This window comes from Pithys albifrons, chromosome 3 (assembly GCF_047495875.1).
Source record: "Pithys albifrons albifrons isolate INPA30051 chromosome 3, PitAlb_v1, whole genome shotgun sequence".
Lineage (NCBI taxonomy): Eukaryota > Metazoa > Chordata > Aves > Passeriformes > Thamnophilidae > Pithys > Pithys albifrons.
The window spans coordinates 18,155,006-18,168,703 of NC_092460.1; the positions used below are offsets into that span (position 1 = coordinate 18,155,006).

At 35.2% G+C, this 13,698-nt stretch overlaps 1 protein-coding gene across 9 annotated transcripts in view; it reads right to left on the reverse strand.

Annotated features, from left to right (window-relative positions):
- ERC2 (ELKS/RAB6-interacting/CAST family member 2) overlaps positions 1-13,698 on the reverse strand; it is a 418,320-nt gene that overhangs the window by 128,471 nt on the left and 276,151 nt on the right. For 8 of the 9 annotated variants that reach the window (XR_011697331.1, XR_011697333.1, XR_011697332.1 and 5 more), the window contains one exon: positions 11,866-12,013. The exons of the other annotated variant lie outside the window; for it this stretch is intronic. Coding sequence is in view for 1 of the 8 variants with exons in the window: in XM_071550773.1 (XP_071406874.1) it covers positions 11,866-12,013 (148 nt within the window). In the remaining 7 variants the exon portion in view is untranslated. The remainder of the gene's footprint in view (positions 1-11,865; positions 12,014-13,698) is intronic. 9 annotated transcript variants of the gene reach the window in all.

Genomic DNA, 13,698 nt, shown 5'->3' on the forward strand with positions numbered 1-13,698 from the left:
GTGAATCATGTGTTACCCTGCACAAGGCACTCCTCATCTGAAACAGTTATATTGCATAGGTCAAACTTTTATCCACATTTTCCTCTCAAACCTGAAACTGGAATTTCACAAAATTTACATTGTTATAGTTCTGACAACATTATCATACCAACAGATCTTTTTGAAAAAGCCTGGTGAACATCAGGCCCACACTTGAGATGGGGCAGGTTTTAATTTGAAGTTATACTAGAAAAACATGTTAACTTGTAAAATGCAACAATTAATTAACTGCATCTTCTACAGACCATGTATGGCCTTATTAGTTCAAGCCTAAACAACGTCCTCAGATTTTTCTGCTTCAAATTTATTGACTACATTCAATAAATACTACCTCCATTTTGAAATAAAGGAACGATCAAGGCATTAAAAGCAGCTTAAATCTAGGTGCACAGGTATATTAACCCTTAGGGCTTGAAACAGTTGTCTTTGATCATTCAATATCACTATTTGCTAAGCTGTCAAGGTCATGAATGGTATGCGTAACTGAATTTTTAACCCACTTACCAAAGAATTTATGATCCGGCACTGTAAGAAAACTGACATATATTTCTTGTCCTCCTAAAATTCTGTTGAGTTTAAGTAAGGATATACTGAAGCGAAATGAAAGTCTTTGATTGACTGGTAACAGACTAAATAGCTTAACAGCAATCTGTAACTGTAAAACTATAATATTAAAACTGTCTTTTAAAAAATATTTTAGCAAGGTGGCAATAGGGAACTATGCTTTGATCTGTCATCTGGATCAAGTTAACAATGAAACTCTCATGAATGAGGTTCAAATGAGGAAAAATAGTAAGATTTGTTGCTCTGGGATATAGGTGTAATACAATTCAATAGCTATTACTTTCCTTTGGATTTTCTTCTCAATCTCTCTTCACTAAATGGAATTTGAAATATTTCTAGAATATTCACTTTCAATAGGATGGGATTTTTCCCTATATAATATGAGAAAGAGGCAGATATAAGGCCTGCAAGCTATCCTGGAGCAATCCTGTGGTGTCATTGTTAAAGCATAGAATTTAAAATCTAGAGACCCACATTCTAGCTTTGATTCTGCAATGGCCTTGTGTCTTCAACCACACAGAAACTCTGTTTCTTGCAATCTCACTGCCTGAGAGTAAGCATTTGAGTATTTCCACAAAACACTCTGAGAACTCATGTGGCAGGCATGCAGTTCTAGTTTTCATGATTTTTAGTAATAAATTATTTTATCTGAGCTTATTTCTCCTAAGACAATATTTTAGAAAACATAAAAAGGCAATTATCTAAAAAAGTGTGTGTTTTAGACTATGTAGTTGACCAAGTTTATCCAGAAGTTGCATAAATTTACTGGCATTAACCAGGATTTAATGAAAACATGTGCAAGTGCAATTGGTTTTCCAATACAAATCCAGTGCTTCAGGCCTGAATTCCATTAACTGAGAGTTAACAAAATGTTTGCTAATTAAGCCAGCTCTGTACTTACTCTCTCCAAATAAGGTAATTTTTAATGTTATAGCAATATTTTTGCACATTTTTTGAAAACTGTTATCATCTGAAGGCAAGGGAAGAATTTCTTATAATTTCTGTTGCTGCACAACTCAAAAATTGCTAACTGCCACAGAATACAACTTACAGTGGATTTGTTATTTGATAACTTACAGTTAATTAAGTGTAGGACAAGAAATGCTGTACTTGATCTCAACCATCCCTCAAGTTCAAGATTGTGTTTTGTCACTCACAATCTCTTAAAGAACAGTAACAGTTTGCAAAAAAACAATGACTTTATGGAAAAAAAAGGCATTTGTTCATTAAAAAATACAAACAATTCCACAGTGCAGACTATCATGCTTGTGTAGCAGAGGAAGATGGTCTTGAAAAAGAGATACAAAAGGCATTTCAGAAGGCAACACAGAATTCTGTGCTTCCGAGTAACCCTCTTGGTGACTTTTAATACCAAAGAACTCATCACAAGCTACATTGAAAATGAAATGCCATGTAAAGCCTGTATTTCTAGAACTTCATAAAGCTATCTATTTTTTTTAAGTAAAAACACTCTTCAACAAGTTTTCCTTTATTTCACTTCTGTTGTTGGGTAATTATTAAATATTTTTCTGAGATCATAAAAGCCAAGTTCAAGTTGCAACCTTGGGGCCTTTATAAAATCATGTTCAACTTCACAGTTCTTTGGTTCAGGTTTGCTTTCAGCATCTCAAGCTTATGCACCCTGCATAAGTGATTTGACAATAAGCCAAATAGTGAGATTATTTTGCCATCTAGAAAAGTGGTTTAAGGGAGATTCCTTCACAAAATTTCAGTTCAAACTTCTTGATATACTTCGGGATTTTGGGGCACCAGTTCACAACCTATCTAGCTGAAGCAGAAGGAAATATTCCAAGGCTATCACTGTTAAAAAGCCAAACTTGGAGACTGCTCTGGGATTTTGGGGCACCAGTTCACAACCTATCTAGCTGAAGCAGAAGGAAATATTCCAAGGCTATCACTGTTAAAAAGCCAAACTTGGAGACTGCTCTCTTTTTAATAGCAGCACACTTTTCAATCCACATGATTGAATGAGACAAATTGTTAAAACAGATCCACCAAGTATGATTTTGACAGAAGTGTCATTTTTCCACAAGCCAAAAGATCTGTTAATCAGTTATTGCTTTGAAGGATCTTTTCCCAATATTAGAGCTGCATGGAAGAAGTGGACTTCAATATACTTCAGAGTATTATTCCAGAGATTGCATTACTTTATCCTAATTATTCAGGTCACTTCTAACAGCATAATACTAACAATGTCATGCTAACGATTTCCAAAGTAAATTATATTTTTGTCTTCAATGCTTAGAAACACACAATAATATTCGGTTCAGGCTTTTTGGTTGTTTATGCAGTGAGGTTTTAGACACCAACAAAATTCCAATAGAAAAAAAAAAGAAGTTATGAAGACTCTAAGTTTGCAAGGACTCATCAGTAACTGAAAACATCACAGTATGATAACTAAGCAGGAAACTCCAAATGCTAAATAACTCTCATAATCATAACCGTATGGGTGTTGGAATGCATCACTATGGGGTAGAGTTATGTTTTATGAGTGCTTTAATTATGCATTTTCTTTTTATAACATCCCTGCAATGTAATCTGTTCTTATATTCTTACTCTTAACTACATTTTAACATGCTTGGTTTCCTGCCCACATTGAAGAACACAAATTTTTCCCTGCTAAAATTCTAAATGGACTAATAAGCATGTTTTTCTTTTCCTGTTCCAGTGTCTGACTTGTGTTGGAAAGTGTGAGAGACAGGATGCATGCAGGCTGCAAGTGTGCATGATAACCTACTGCAGAACAGTTTGGCTATGCCACATTTAACATTTTTATTTTTTACTTCATTAATGATAAGACTGTTCCATATGATGTAAGGAACATAGTCAAGTTTTTATGCTAAGAGGGTATATACATTTTTATTTTCACTTCTATATTTAGTTATATACTAAACAATTCACACGATATTTTTACATTAAAATCTTACAATTCTTATCATCTGTAGCATGGATGTAATCAGAACACTTGACCTTCAGTCTCTGTCTACCGTCACAGGACAGAGAATAGGGATTCTGAAATGGTACTGAGTATTTTCCAAGGTTTCATTAAATCCAACATTTCTCCCAGCTGAAATAAAAGAATCAACTGCTTGTCAAATTAGATACAGTAGTACAAAGCAGCTTTCAGTGTAGATCTTTTAAAGACTTGGAGCTAATAATTCAGTGTTGAATGTGAGCATAGAAGCTTTACAGATATTTCTGCTCTTTTTTAATTAGAGTACTATTTAACTGATATGAACAAGCATTACACCTGCTACTTTGAAAGACTACAAAATGTGCCCGACTCACCCTGTAGGAAGTCAAAGCTCACAGTAAGTCTCCCTCTTCACCAGCTGAAGGCCAAGAGTCTCACAAACACCAGCTGGGATATTGGACACTCGGCTGAGGGACACAGGCAGCAGCTCCAAGTGCCAAGCAGACACTTATCTAAAGTACTAAGGCCAAACTTCAACTTTCCTGACACTTGTGATTAAACAAAGTTATGTTGATTTGAACACAGTCCATCTGACTTTTTAGCTGCATTTTCTGCATTTACAATGTGCAATGTGTGTTTTTGAAGTCTTAAAGGTCTGTGAACTAAAAGTATGGCTTGAAGGGCAGGAAATATCTTGTAATAATGCAGCATACTCAGTAATGGAGAGGTTAAAGTCATGCTAAAGGTATTTGTCTGAGTTCTACTAGTAAACTTGGTAATTACATAGAAGTATGTAAGAACATAGACACAAAGAAGTGGGTTAAAAAGCATAATTAAAGCTCGGAAACAGCAGCTGCCCGAGGACATCTCAGGCCAGGTCCTACTAAAGGCAGACAAGCAACGGAAGAAGTAAGGTTCTCTTTTTCCCTTTTTACAACAGGAAACAACTCATTAAAAAGATACTTCCCCATAATAATTATTTAAAACCAGACATGAATCAGATGCTTCAGTAGCTAAATAAGACCTTTGAAATGGCAAATCTCTGGTTAGCAGAACTTGCTGGTTTTCAGTATCTTTAATGTCTGAATAGTTAATTTCAGCTGTAATTTTTGCAATTTCAGTACCAAGCCCAGGTCTATCATTTGTATCATAAACAAAATATACCTTAGGTTGCAATTACTACATTTTTTCCATTGGATGTGATAAAAATTGATAACTAAAAGGTAAATTTGACCACATAGATGCTATTTTGGAATACAGACTGAAATGGAGATACCAACACACCACTGTCTTGATATGCTTTATACACACACTTTACCTATAACTAATTTCTTTTTTATGCTAGATTGTAGAAATTACAAGTTTTATCCACCATTATAGCGGCAGAAAAACTTGACACCAAGTATTTACAATATTTTTTTTTTAAAGCTAGCTACTTAGCACTATATATGAGATCAAGTGTTAAGCTATATTTAGCCTTAATATCTGGTGTATTCTGTAGTAGAACTTATGGATTTGTTACCAAAATGACTTACAGAGAAAAAAAATCCTTTTGGGGAGTTCAGATCGTTATAATGGAGATATTCACAACTCTTATTTGAGATACTCAATACCCATTTTCACCTACTGAGCAAGCCAGATGCAAAATTACAAAAGTTCCAGTGTTTATATATTATTTGATATCTGTATTACCTACTTTTTCCATTTAAGATTTTCAGTCTCACTGGAGTTAAACCATTTGTCTGAACAAAGGGCATTATGACCATGTAGCTATTGAGAGGATCTGGGATGGGCGGTGAAAAAGGCTGCCATGAGCCATGGCCATACTTAAGCTCAGATGTAGATTCTTCAGGAATGTTCTCTGTTTGGATTTTTTTCAAACGGGCACAGATTTTAAAGCAGGAAAGGATTTATGTATCAAGCCTGTGTTGCCTTCAGGGGCTGACTGCTATAGGCTACAAGGCAAAAAAATCCCCTCTCATTGGGAAATGTTTGTGTAAAAAGACCATTCAAAAGAATTTGGATTCCTGAGCGCATAAGGAGGAAAAAGTGATGCCATATCCAGTTATGACTTGAGTCCTTTGACTTTTACAATATACATTGTCAAATCTTACCGAGAATATGGAAAAAGTGTTACGTGAGCACTGCCAACATTTTCAGCATTTTTTCAATGCAGAATATGTCTTTTGAACCAATAGTTTGCTCAGGCAAAGACTATTGACTGCACACACACATTCTCTTTCCTGCCTTGGGCCCTAGGGAGCCTGCTGCACTGAGCCATAGGCAGAAGTGGCATTCTGCACTTCCACCCCTACAGAGGTCTGTCTGCACTGGGTTTGTATTTAAGCTGCTTGTACTTGGCAAAACTAAGATGTAATTCAATTGTAATGACTGTAATGACTCATATTAAAAAAAAAAACCAGATTCAAAGCTCAGGTTAAAAATTAAGAGAATAAACCTCAACACTAAGACAAGCAGAAATAATGCTAATTATATATGTATTATATACTTCAATATTTTTATATTTCTAATTAATAGAAAAGCATAAACTAAAGGGATGTTTAGAATAGTAAGGCCATTGAATGCATGGGCAGCCTATATTGATGTAAATGGGTTTTGAACAGCCACATTTAAAATCAAAGAGTAACAATTTCTGAGAACTTTTAAAGAAAAACATTACCAGACTGATTATCCTCATATGAGACTTCAAGAGATGAACTTATTATAACATCTATTCTTACCTGTCCAAAATAAACAAAGGAACCTGTGCAGCACAACAAAAATAAAACTCAAACTTAAGGGTCTCAGATTACTCTTTGTTCAAAGTTAGGTACTTAAAGCTTGAGCAAGACCAGTATTATGAGTGACAGTAAACAGTATAAACAAAAGAGGAAAAAAATCAGCGCAGTGGTCAATTGTGTCTGAAGTACCCAAGTGAATGAATTCGCACAATGGATTCTATTTCCTGTGCAGTAATACTTAGATTCAACCCTACAATAAATCTTTCTGAAGTAGGTATGTGTAAATAATAAAAACAACAACAATAATAGTAACAACAATGGCAATTACAATAATAATAATAATGTGCTTCTATAGTACAGCCATCTGTAAAATTCAAGGCAATCAGAAATATTAACTTGGTTTAACAACATCGGAAACTGAAGCAATAGTGATTAGGAACCAGCAAAAAAAAAAAAGGACAGTGCCACTGATCCCAGGTGCTACAGATGGTAATGACTACAGACACTGTAAGAAAGCACTGCAAGACTTTTTTGTTCCCACCCTTGTTGAACATATAGAGAGCTTAAATGCAATTAATTAATTCACAGTGCTGTAGAACAATGTTTTGGACTGCCAGAATAATCACAATCACAACAACTTCTTGCCATGTTATTTTTCTCATACAGTAATATAAACACTTTCAGCGTCATAAAATACACAGTGCCATACAGCTGAATTAATCTACCAGGGAAAATACAGCTTGGGGTATTTTGCTATTCTTAAAGGTTCACTATCCCCACCACAATATCACAGTAGCACTATTTCTGATGTACCTAACTAGAACAGTGTATCTAATGCAAGACTGCCTTCAATGCCTTTTTATTTCTTTGCTGCTGAAAATATTAACATGGTAATTAATGAAGAATAGTTCTGTGTGTTGCACACAGGAGAAAATATTGTGAGCTGCTAGTTTGAGAAACTGAGCTTACACACATTTTTTGAATTCCTTGATTGTTTCTGACCCTTTTTGTTTCACTAGCAATATGTTCATGTGATGAAATATAGAGCAGGGAACAAACAGACTGGAAAAGGCTGCCAAACATCAGCTTTGACTCTGGCCAGAGCATTCTGTACACCTGCAGTCCTGAAATCACTGGAAAAGTTTCTAATTTCATGTTTTGAGAAGAAAAATAAAATGCTCTCAAGAAGTTAGATGACCTTGCATTTTGGCCAACTCCACTACATTTTTGGCTCTGTATCCTAAAAGCGAAAAGAGACAACTGGGAAATTTTCTCGCAGTATCCAAGTTCAGGATGAATCAGTAACATAGCATTGTCTTCTGCACTTACCAAAATCTCTTGAGATGTTCTAAAAATGGACTTTCAGCTAATTATCTCATGAAGGATTGCATCACTATACAAATCTGTCTAAAAATAGGTGTCTCAGAATTCGCAAAAGGAATCTTGGCCAGGGTGATTATATACATTATGTAATCACTCACTCAGCCAAGCCCACATGGTGATTTTGTTTAATACTGTATTTCTGAACGCTTTTAAAAAGCCTACTACAAAGTTCTATGGCTCTCAAAATACAGCATTTGGTGTATGAATCAAAGCAATTCCAGTGATTGTTTTACTGGAAGTGCATTACTATGCTTCCCATTTATTCAAAGCACTAAACAATAAATATTTAACTGACAGATTGCAGCTGCTAAGTTGCATTTAAATCATTACAATTACATATTTTTGCTTCTTATGGGAATGTGTTTGCAACACAGAGGTCAGTATTAATACTACTAGTGTTAGTTGGATACACCGTGATAAAAATAATTTTCCTAGGTTATCAAAATATGTGAAAAACCTGCAAAAGTAAGCCAGAACTTGAGATAAAAACAATTCTTTTCCTTCAGCTTAGAAATAACAGAACTTTTACTTAAACTCACACAGCCACATCCGTAAAAGATGGTTCAACTCACTCCTATCTGTAGCTTTATTTAAAATATATCACAGAAGTTCTCATTTCCTTACAAAAGCATTATATTCATATCTTTAAGATGCCTCTTTTTGTTTTGCAGTGTGAAAAATTGTAACAAATTACTTCAAAATCAATGCCTTGATAGTGGTTCACAATGTCTTTGACATTTCCAAAGGCCAGAAAATTAAAACAGAAAAATTGGACAGGGGCATTCAATTGCATATTTGGTGCTAGCAGCATTCTTTAAGTCATGAACTATATATAAAAAGAAAAAAAGAAAAAAGCCTGGATTTTTCAATTGAGATGTTTTTTAAGTTTTCTTTTTTGAATACATTCTATTTCTAGTTTAATTCTATTTCAGTTTGGATTACTATTAGGATGCCTTTTGTCAGTCTGCAGGCACTGTTGAGCAATAGAAATCAGTACATTTGTCAATGTGAAAAGCACAGACATTTTATGACCAAAAGAATTTGATTAATTAAAAAGAAAAGGATAAAGGTGTATTTTTGAGTTGGGGGACAGGAGAGAGAACACCCTTGGGAATTACATACTTGGCCTCCAAACTGAGTAAGAACTCATTGTACTATTGTAAGACCTCACCTAAAAATCCCCTGCACAGGCTCGAAGGACACACCTGTGTGGGGAGAGCCCTTCCCAAATCTTTGTTTGCAAAGCCCAGCCATACATACATACATACATGAAAAATAAAAGACATGAAATAACATCAAGTTTATGCCATGGATACACTAAGATGAATATTCATGCCTAAGCAGGCAGTGCACTGTATTTGTTTTATCTTTGCCAGAATGGGCCCTGATTAGAAAATAGCCTGTTACTCACAGATGTTGAAAAGCTCTTGGTATTTTTCTTCCTTTCATGGAATTTTCATACTCATGGCCTGTGGCACAATGTTAAGATACTTCTGAAGCAACCCTAAGGCAGCTTTGGGACAGCCATGAAGCTTCCAGGTGAAACACAGAATGCACCATGATGGCTCAGGGTCTGTCAGAGCCATAGAGTTTCACAAGGCAGTAGCAGAAGCAGCTCCATATTTGCATGCAACCATTGGTCTCAGCCAAGTGTACGACACAGGACAGGACAGTGACAGAGTCTCTTCTCCCACCCTTACCCCAGGAACAACAAGTTCTGGGAAAAACCTCAATACTTTGTGTTCCTTCACTGAGTGTAACAGAACTGACCTCCCAAACCTTTAAGACACCTACTACATGCTGTGCTTGAGCTCTTTAAATATGGAGGAGGCTTTTGATGCTTACAGTGACCTCATGTGAGTCAGACCTGAGTAGGAAGTAAATGAATTTGCAAACATTTGGATGTTCATTCAGCAGCATAACAGCTGTGGAAATGGAGGATGGAACAAATAAGACCAAAAGAAAAAATAATTGATACTTCAGCTGAACATTCACTGAAGCTCTAGTGAATCAGAAATAGACTGAGACAGCATATCTCAAAAAAAACTGAGGAACTGGGCAGATATACCACACAGTGTGGAATCTGTCACTTCCCCTCTTGGTCTGGCACAGTCTTAACAAGGAAGAATTGCACTAACAAGCCTTTGTGTTGGATGCACATGTGAAAGCTTTGGGGGTTGACAGTGGTTCTTCCCAAAGGGATTAAAGAAGTATGAGTGATGTCTACAACCTCTATTATCAGATAATTCGTAACTGTAATAAAGTGGTGACCTTGTTAAACGACATTCCTGTTCCTGGTGTCCCTTTTTTGTGGTGTCTGAGATAACAGGGAGATTATTTTGGCATCAATTTAATCTAGTTAAATAGCTTTACTGAAGATCTTTATCACTATAAATAATGGAGGTATTTGAAGTATTTGGTTACAACTCTATCTGAAGTTATCCAAAACAATACCTCTCTAGCAATCCTCTTCTGCTCTTCCTTAACTCTGTCTCAAGAAAGTTATGTTTTGAACACTTTTGAGCAGTACTTTAAAGGTAAAAAAACCAAACAAAATCAAAACCAACAACAAAACAATTGCCCAAGTCTCTGATGAACATTTTTTAAATATCCATGACAGGTATCATGGAACATGGCGAAGTGCTATATTCATTGACTCTTCAGTAACATAAAATGAAGGTGAAAAAAAGAAGATATCTAAAAAAAAGAAAATTATTGCCTTGTCTTTTCCAAAGCAAACCAAAACAAAAATCCCTAAAATTATTTGGAACTTAACCTCATCTGCTCTGGTGCTGCACAAGGTGAAGTGTTAAAAAGCCTGAAGATGTCTGCCTATTTAGCATACTAATTTTGGGTGAAATGTCTCCTGGCCAGCTGACTGACCTGAGACATGACTGCATCAGGGCTGGAACACAGGTACTTGGCTGGAATATCTGAGCTGAATTCAGCATCAGGATTGGATGATAAGTTCATACTATGGGGCTGTTTTCTATGTTTATAGACCTGTGGGAAAAAAACTATAATGATTAGACACGTGATGTCAGAGCTACTGGTAATTTCACAGAGCAGCAAGGGTTTCCCTTATGTTTCTGTTATTGAGTGCTTGGAGTTGTACAGCATGAAATGCACAATTCAGAAGAGAATCCCCACACTGACTATGCAATACATCCCAACCATTATTAACACAGCATGTTCCTTTGCAGGGTGGCACAATGTCTGACAGCAGAGCAGTTACTGTGACAGCCTGAGGACACCTGAATGATTTTGCTGATTGCATTCTCCTTCTCCTCCTCAAGTAGCAACTACAGAACTCTGTAATGTCCCACAAAGGAAAACATTACATACAACACCTGCAGGCACGGTCTGAAAAAATCTTTCTCACCTTTTTCACCTATTCTGAAAGAGAAAAGGTGTCTAACAACATCCATGACCCACAGCACAGGTCTTCAGTACCCACGTTATCTGAACAGCCTTTACTCCCTTGCCTACAGTACCTCTTCTGGCTATGACTATGGACCTCTTAAAACTCAGAAGGAGTAGCCACTGCACAGTATGCACAGTTTTAAACATTTTAACTAGACAGAGAAGAACCTATATACTGTGTTTGGTACATGTGTACTGTGTCTAGTATGGTTATTTTCCTCATTAATAAAGCACAATATAAATTTGCTTGCCATGGTGTCTATTTCTAGAGCTCTTTTACCAATGTGGGTTTTAATTCAAACTTCAAATGACTTGTGGTGTTGAAGACAGGGTGATTTTTACTCATTTGAGAATTTATGTTAAGGATAATCGTGATTTCCAGATAACCCCTCAGAATGCCTGAAACCTTCTGAAAACAGAACTATTTTACAACAGATAAGCAAATAACTGAACAGAAGGAGGTTAAAAAGAGTCAACAGAGGAAAAAGCATTTGCTCTCCTCTCTCACACAATTAAGAAGGTTGGAAACTACATGAGGAGGGAAAATAGAAAATGTATTGGCTGCATATAATATGAGCCCAGAAAACGTGCAGCCAAATACTTAACAGCTACAGAAAAGCAATAAACACTTACATTGAACACCTCCTACCTTTGGTAACTGCTGTCACATGTCAGACCTGGCTTGAACACTTCCAACATAAGCTCAGAATAAAATAGTGCAAATGAAAATAATGCCAATTTTCTGTTGCCATGAAAGTACAAAAATTAATGTCTCCCCACCTGCTGTTTTAACTGATGTACTAATCTGTCCTTCTCTCGTTTAAGAGCCATTACTTCATCTTGAGTCTTCTTTTTCTTTGAAGCAGACAGCTCAAGCAAGGCAATATTTGCATCTTTTTCACTAATTGCAGCAAGCAAAGCTTCCTGTCTGATAAAATAAAATAAAATTAAAATTGTTACATTTTCATTAAAACAGAACATATACTACTATATCTCCTTATGTGAGATATTTCTTTCAAACACTAAGAGAACAATCACCTCCATTCTGGGCACCCTAAATAGCAAACACTGTCAAGTCCAAGCAAATAATGAAATAAGCAATATCCAAAAAAGTTCTCTTTATAGATTTTTCATTATTTACTTCAAAAGCATATGATTATCTAACAACATTTCTGTGAAATTTCTTACTTGTAAAAAATCTTTGATATTTTCTTAAATTCACTTTCCCGAACTCTAGAATATCTTACAGAAACCTGTTGTAATTTATTCAGATCATAGAGACTGAACAACAAAAATCAAAATGTTACAGATAAAACAAATTTTTATATTATCCTGTTAATTTTGTGCCCTAGAAACCTCAGTGCAGAAATCTCTGGAAATCTTCCTCATATTTACCTAAATGATTTCCTATGGATTTATAATTATTCGTTGTGTCAACAAAAAGTATGTTTCTATAAGTAAAATGTAACATCTAGCAAATAAGTTTCTTGATCTAATTGCTAATGCAATCTTGACCCCCCAATCTCCATAAGGCAAATAGAACCTTACATTACTCAGAAACATATAGGATTACATAGACTAGCAGGGCAACACCATAAATAGTTTGTGAGGACAGATGACACGGGCAATTTTTACAACATGCAGTTGGAAGCACAGATCTTGCAGTATCTTATACTCTAAAGTGCTCATGTTGACAAGGCCATAATCTGTCCTTTAATTTCATAAATAAAAGAAATATATTCGCCTTCTGAAATGCATTCAAGACTATGACTTATCAGCCAAGAAAAAGCATATACTACCTAATAGCTTTTAGAGTAGAATATGTTATGGCCTATGCCTTTTTTCAGAACTATATAAGATCAATCATTAAAAAATAAACATGGATAAATGAATCATAAATTAACCTTCAGCTCCAACTGCTAATAAATGTAAGAATATGGCTTATGAACTCCATACAGTCAAGGTGAGCTAAAAGTTTGGAATTCACATAGTCCTTTTCTTGCCAGCAAAAATGTCAAGAAAGCTATTTCATTTCTATTTCAAAGTTTCTAATATATTAATGTAAATATTTATAGGACAATATTTCTGATGGAGTCAAAGAAAAACAACCCATTTATTTCACTCCAAGTTATGCGACATGGATCAATTTTAGATAAACAGCTGCATTTTATTCATACACTTAAACAGTCTCATTCGTTATTTTGTCCTCTTCATTCTAATCACAGTTAAATGGTGTTTAAAAGGGAATGCCACAAGACTCCATCAGACTTAATTTAAATTACAGGTATGAATTATTTTAAACAACTAGTATTAAACATTACAAAAAAACCCAGAGGGTTGCATATGGATAATGCTAATTTGAAATGAGATAGAGGTATATTGTTTTTCTGTAAATCTCATAATAATGCATAAAATGCTGCATAATAGTTTCTAAGAGACTTGTGGTTTTTCCTGTGTGGTGCTCAAATATAATATCAGTTCCATAATATTTTCATTAAAATTGTAAATTATTAATGCACTGAAAAAGACAAAAACTGATTTGCTACTGTGTTTAATTTTTCTCACCTTGCAGAAAGCAAGCAATTTATCAAAGAATCATAGAATGGTTAGTGT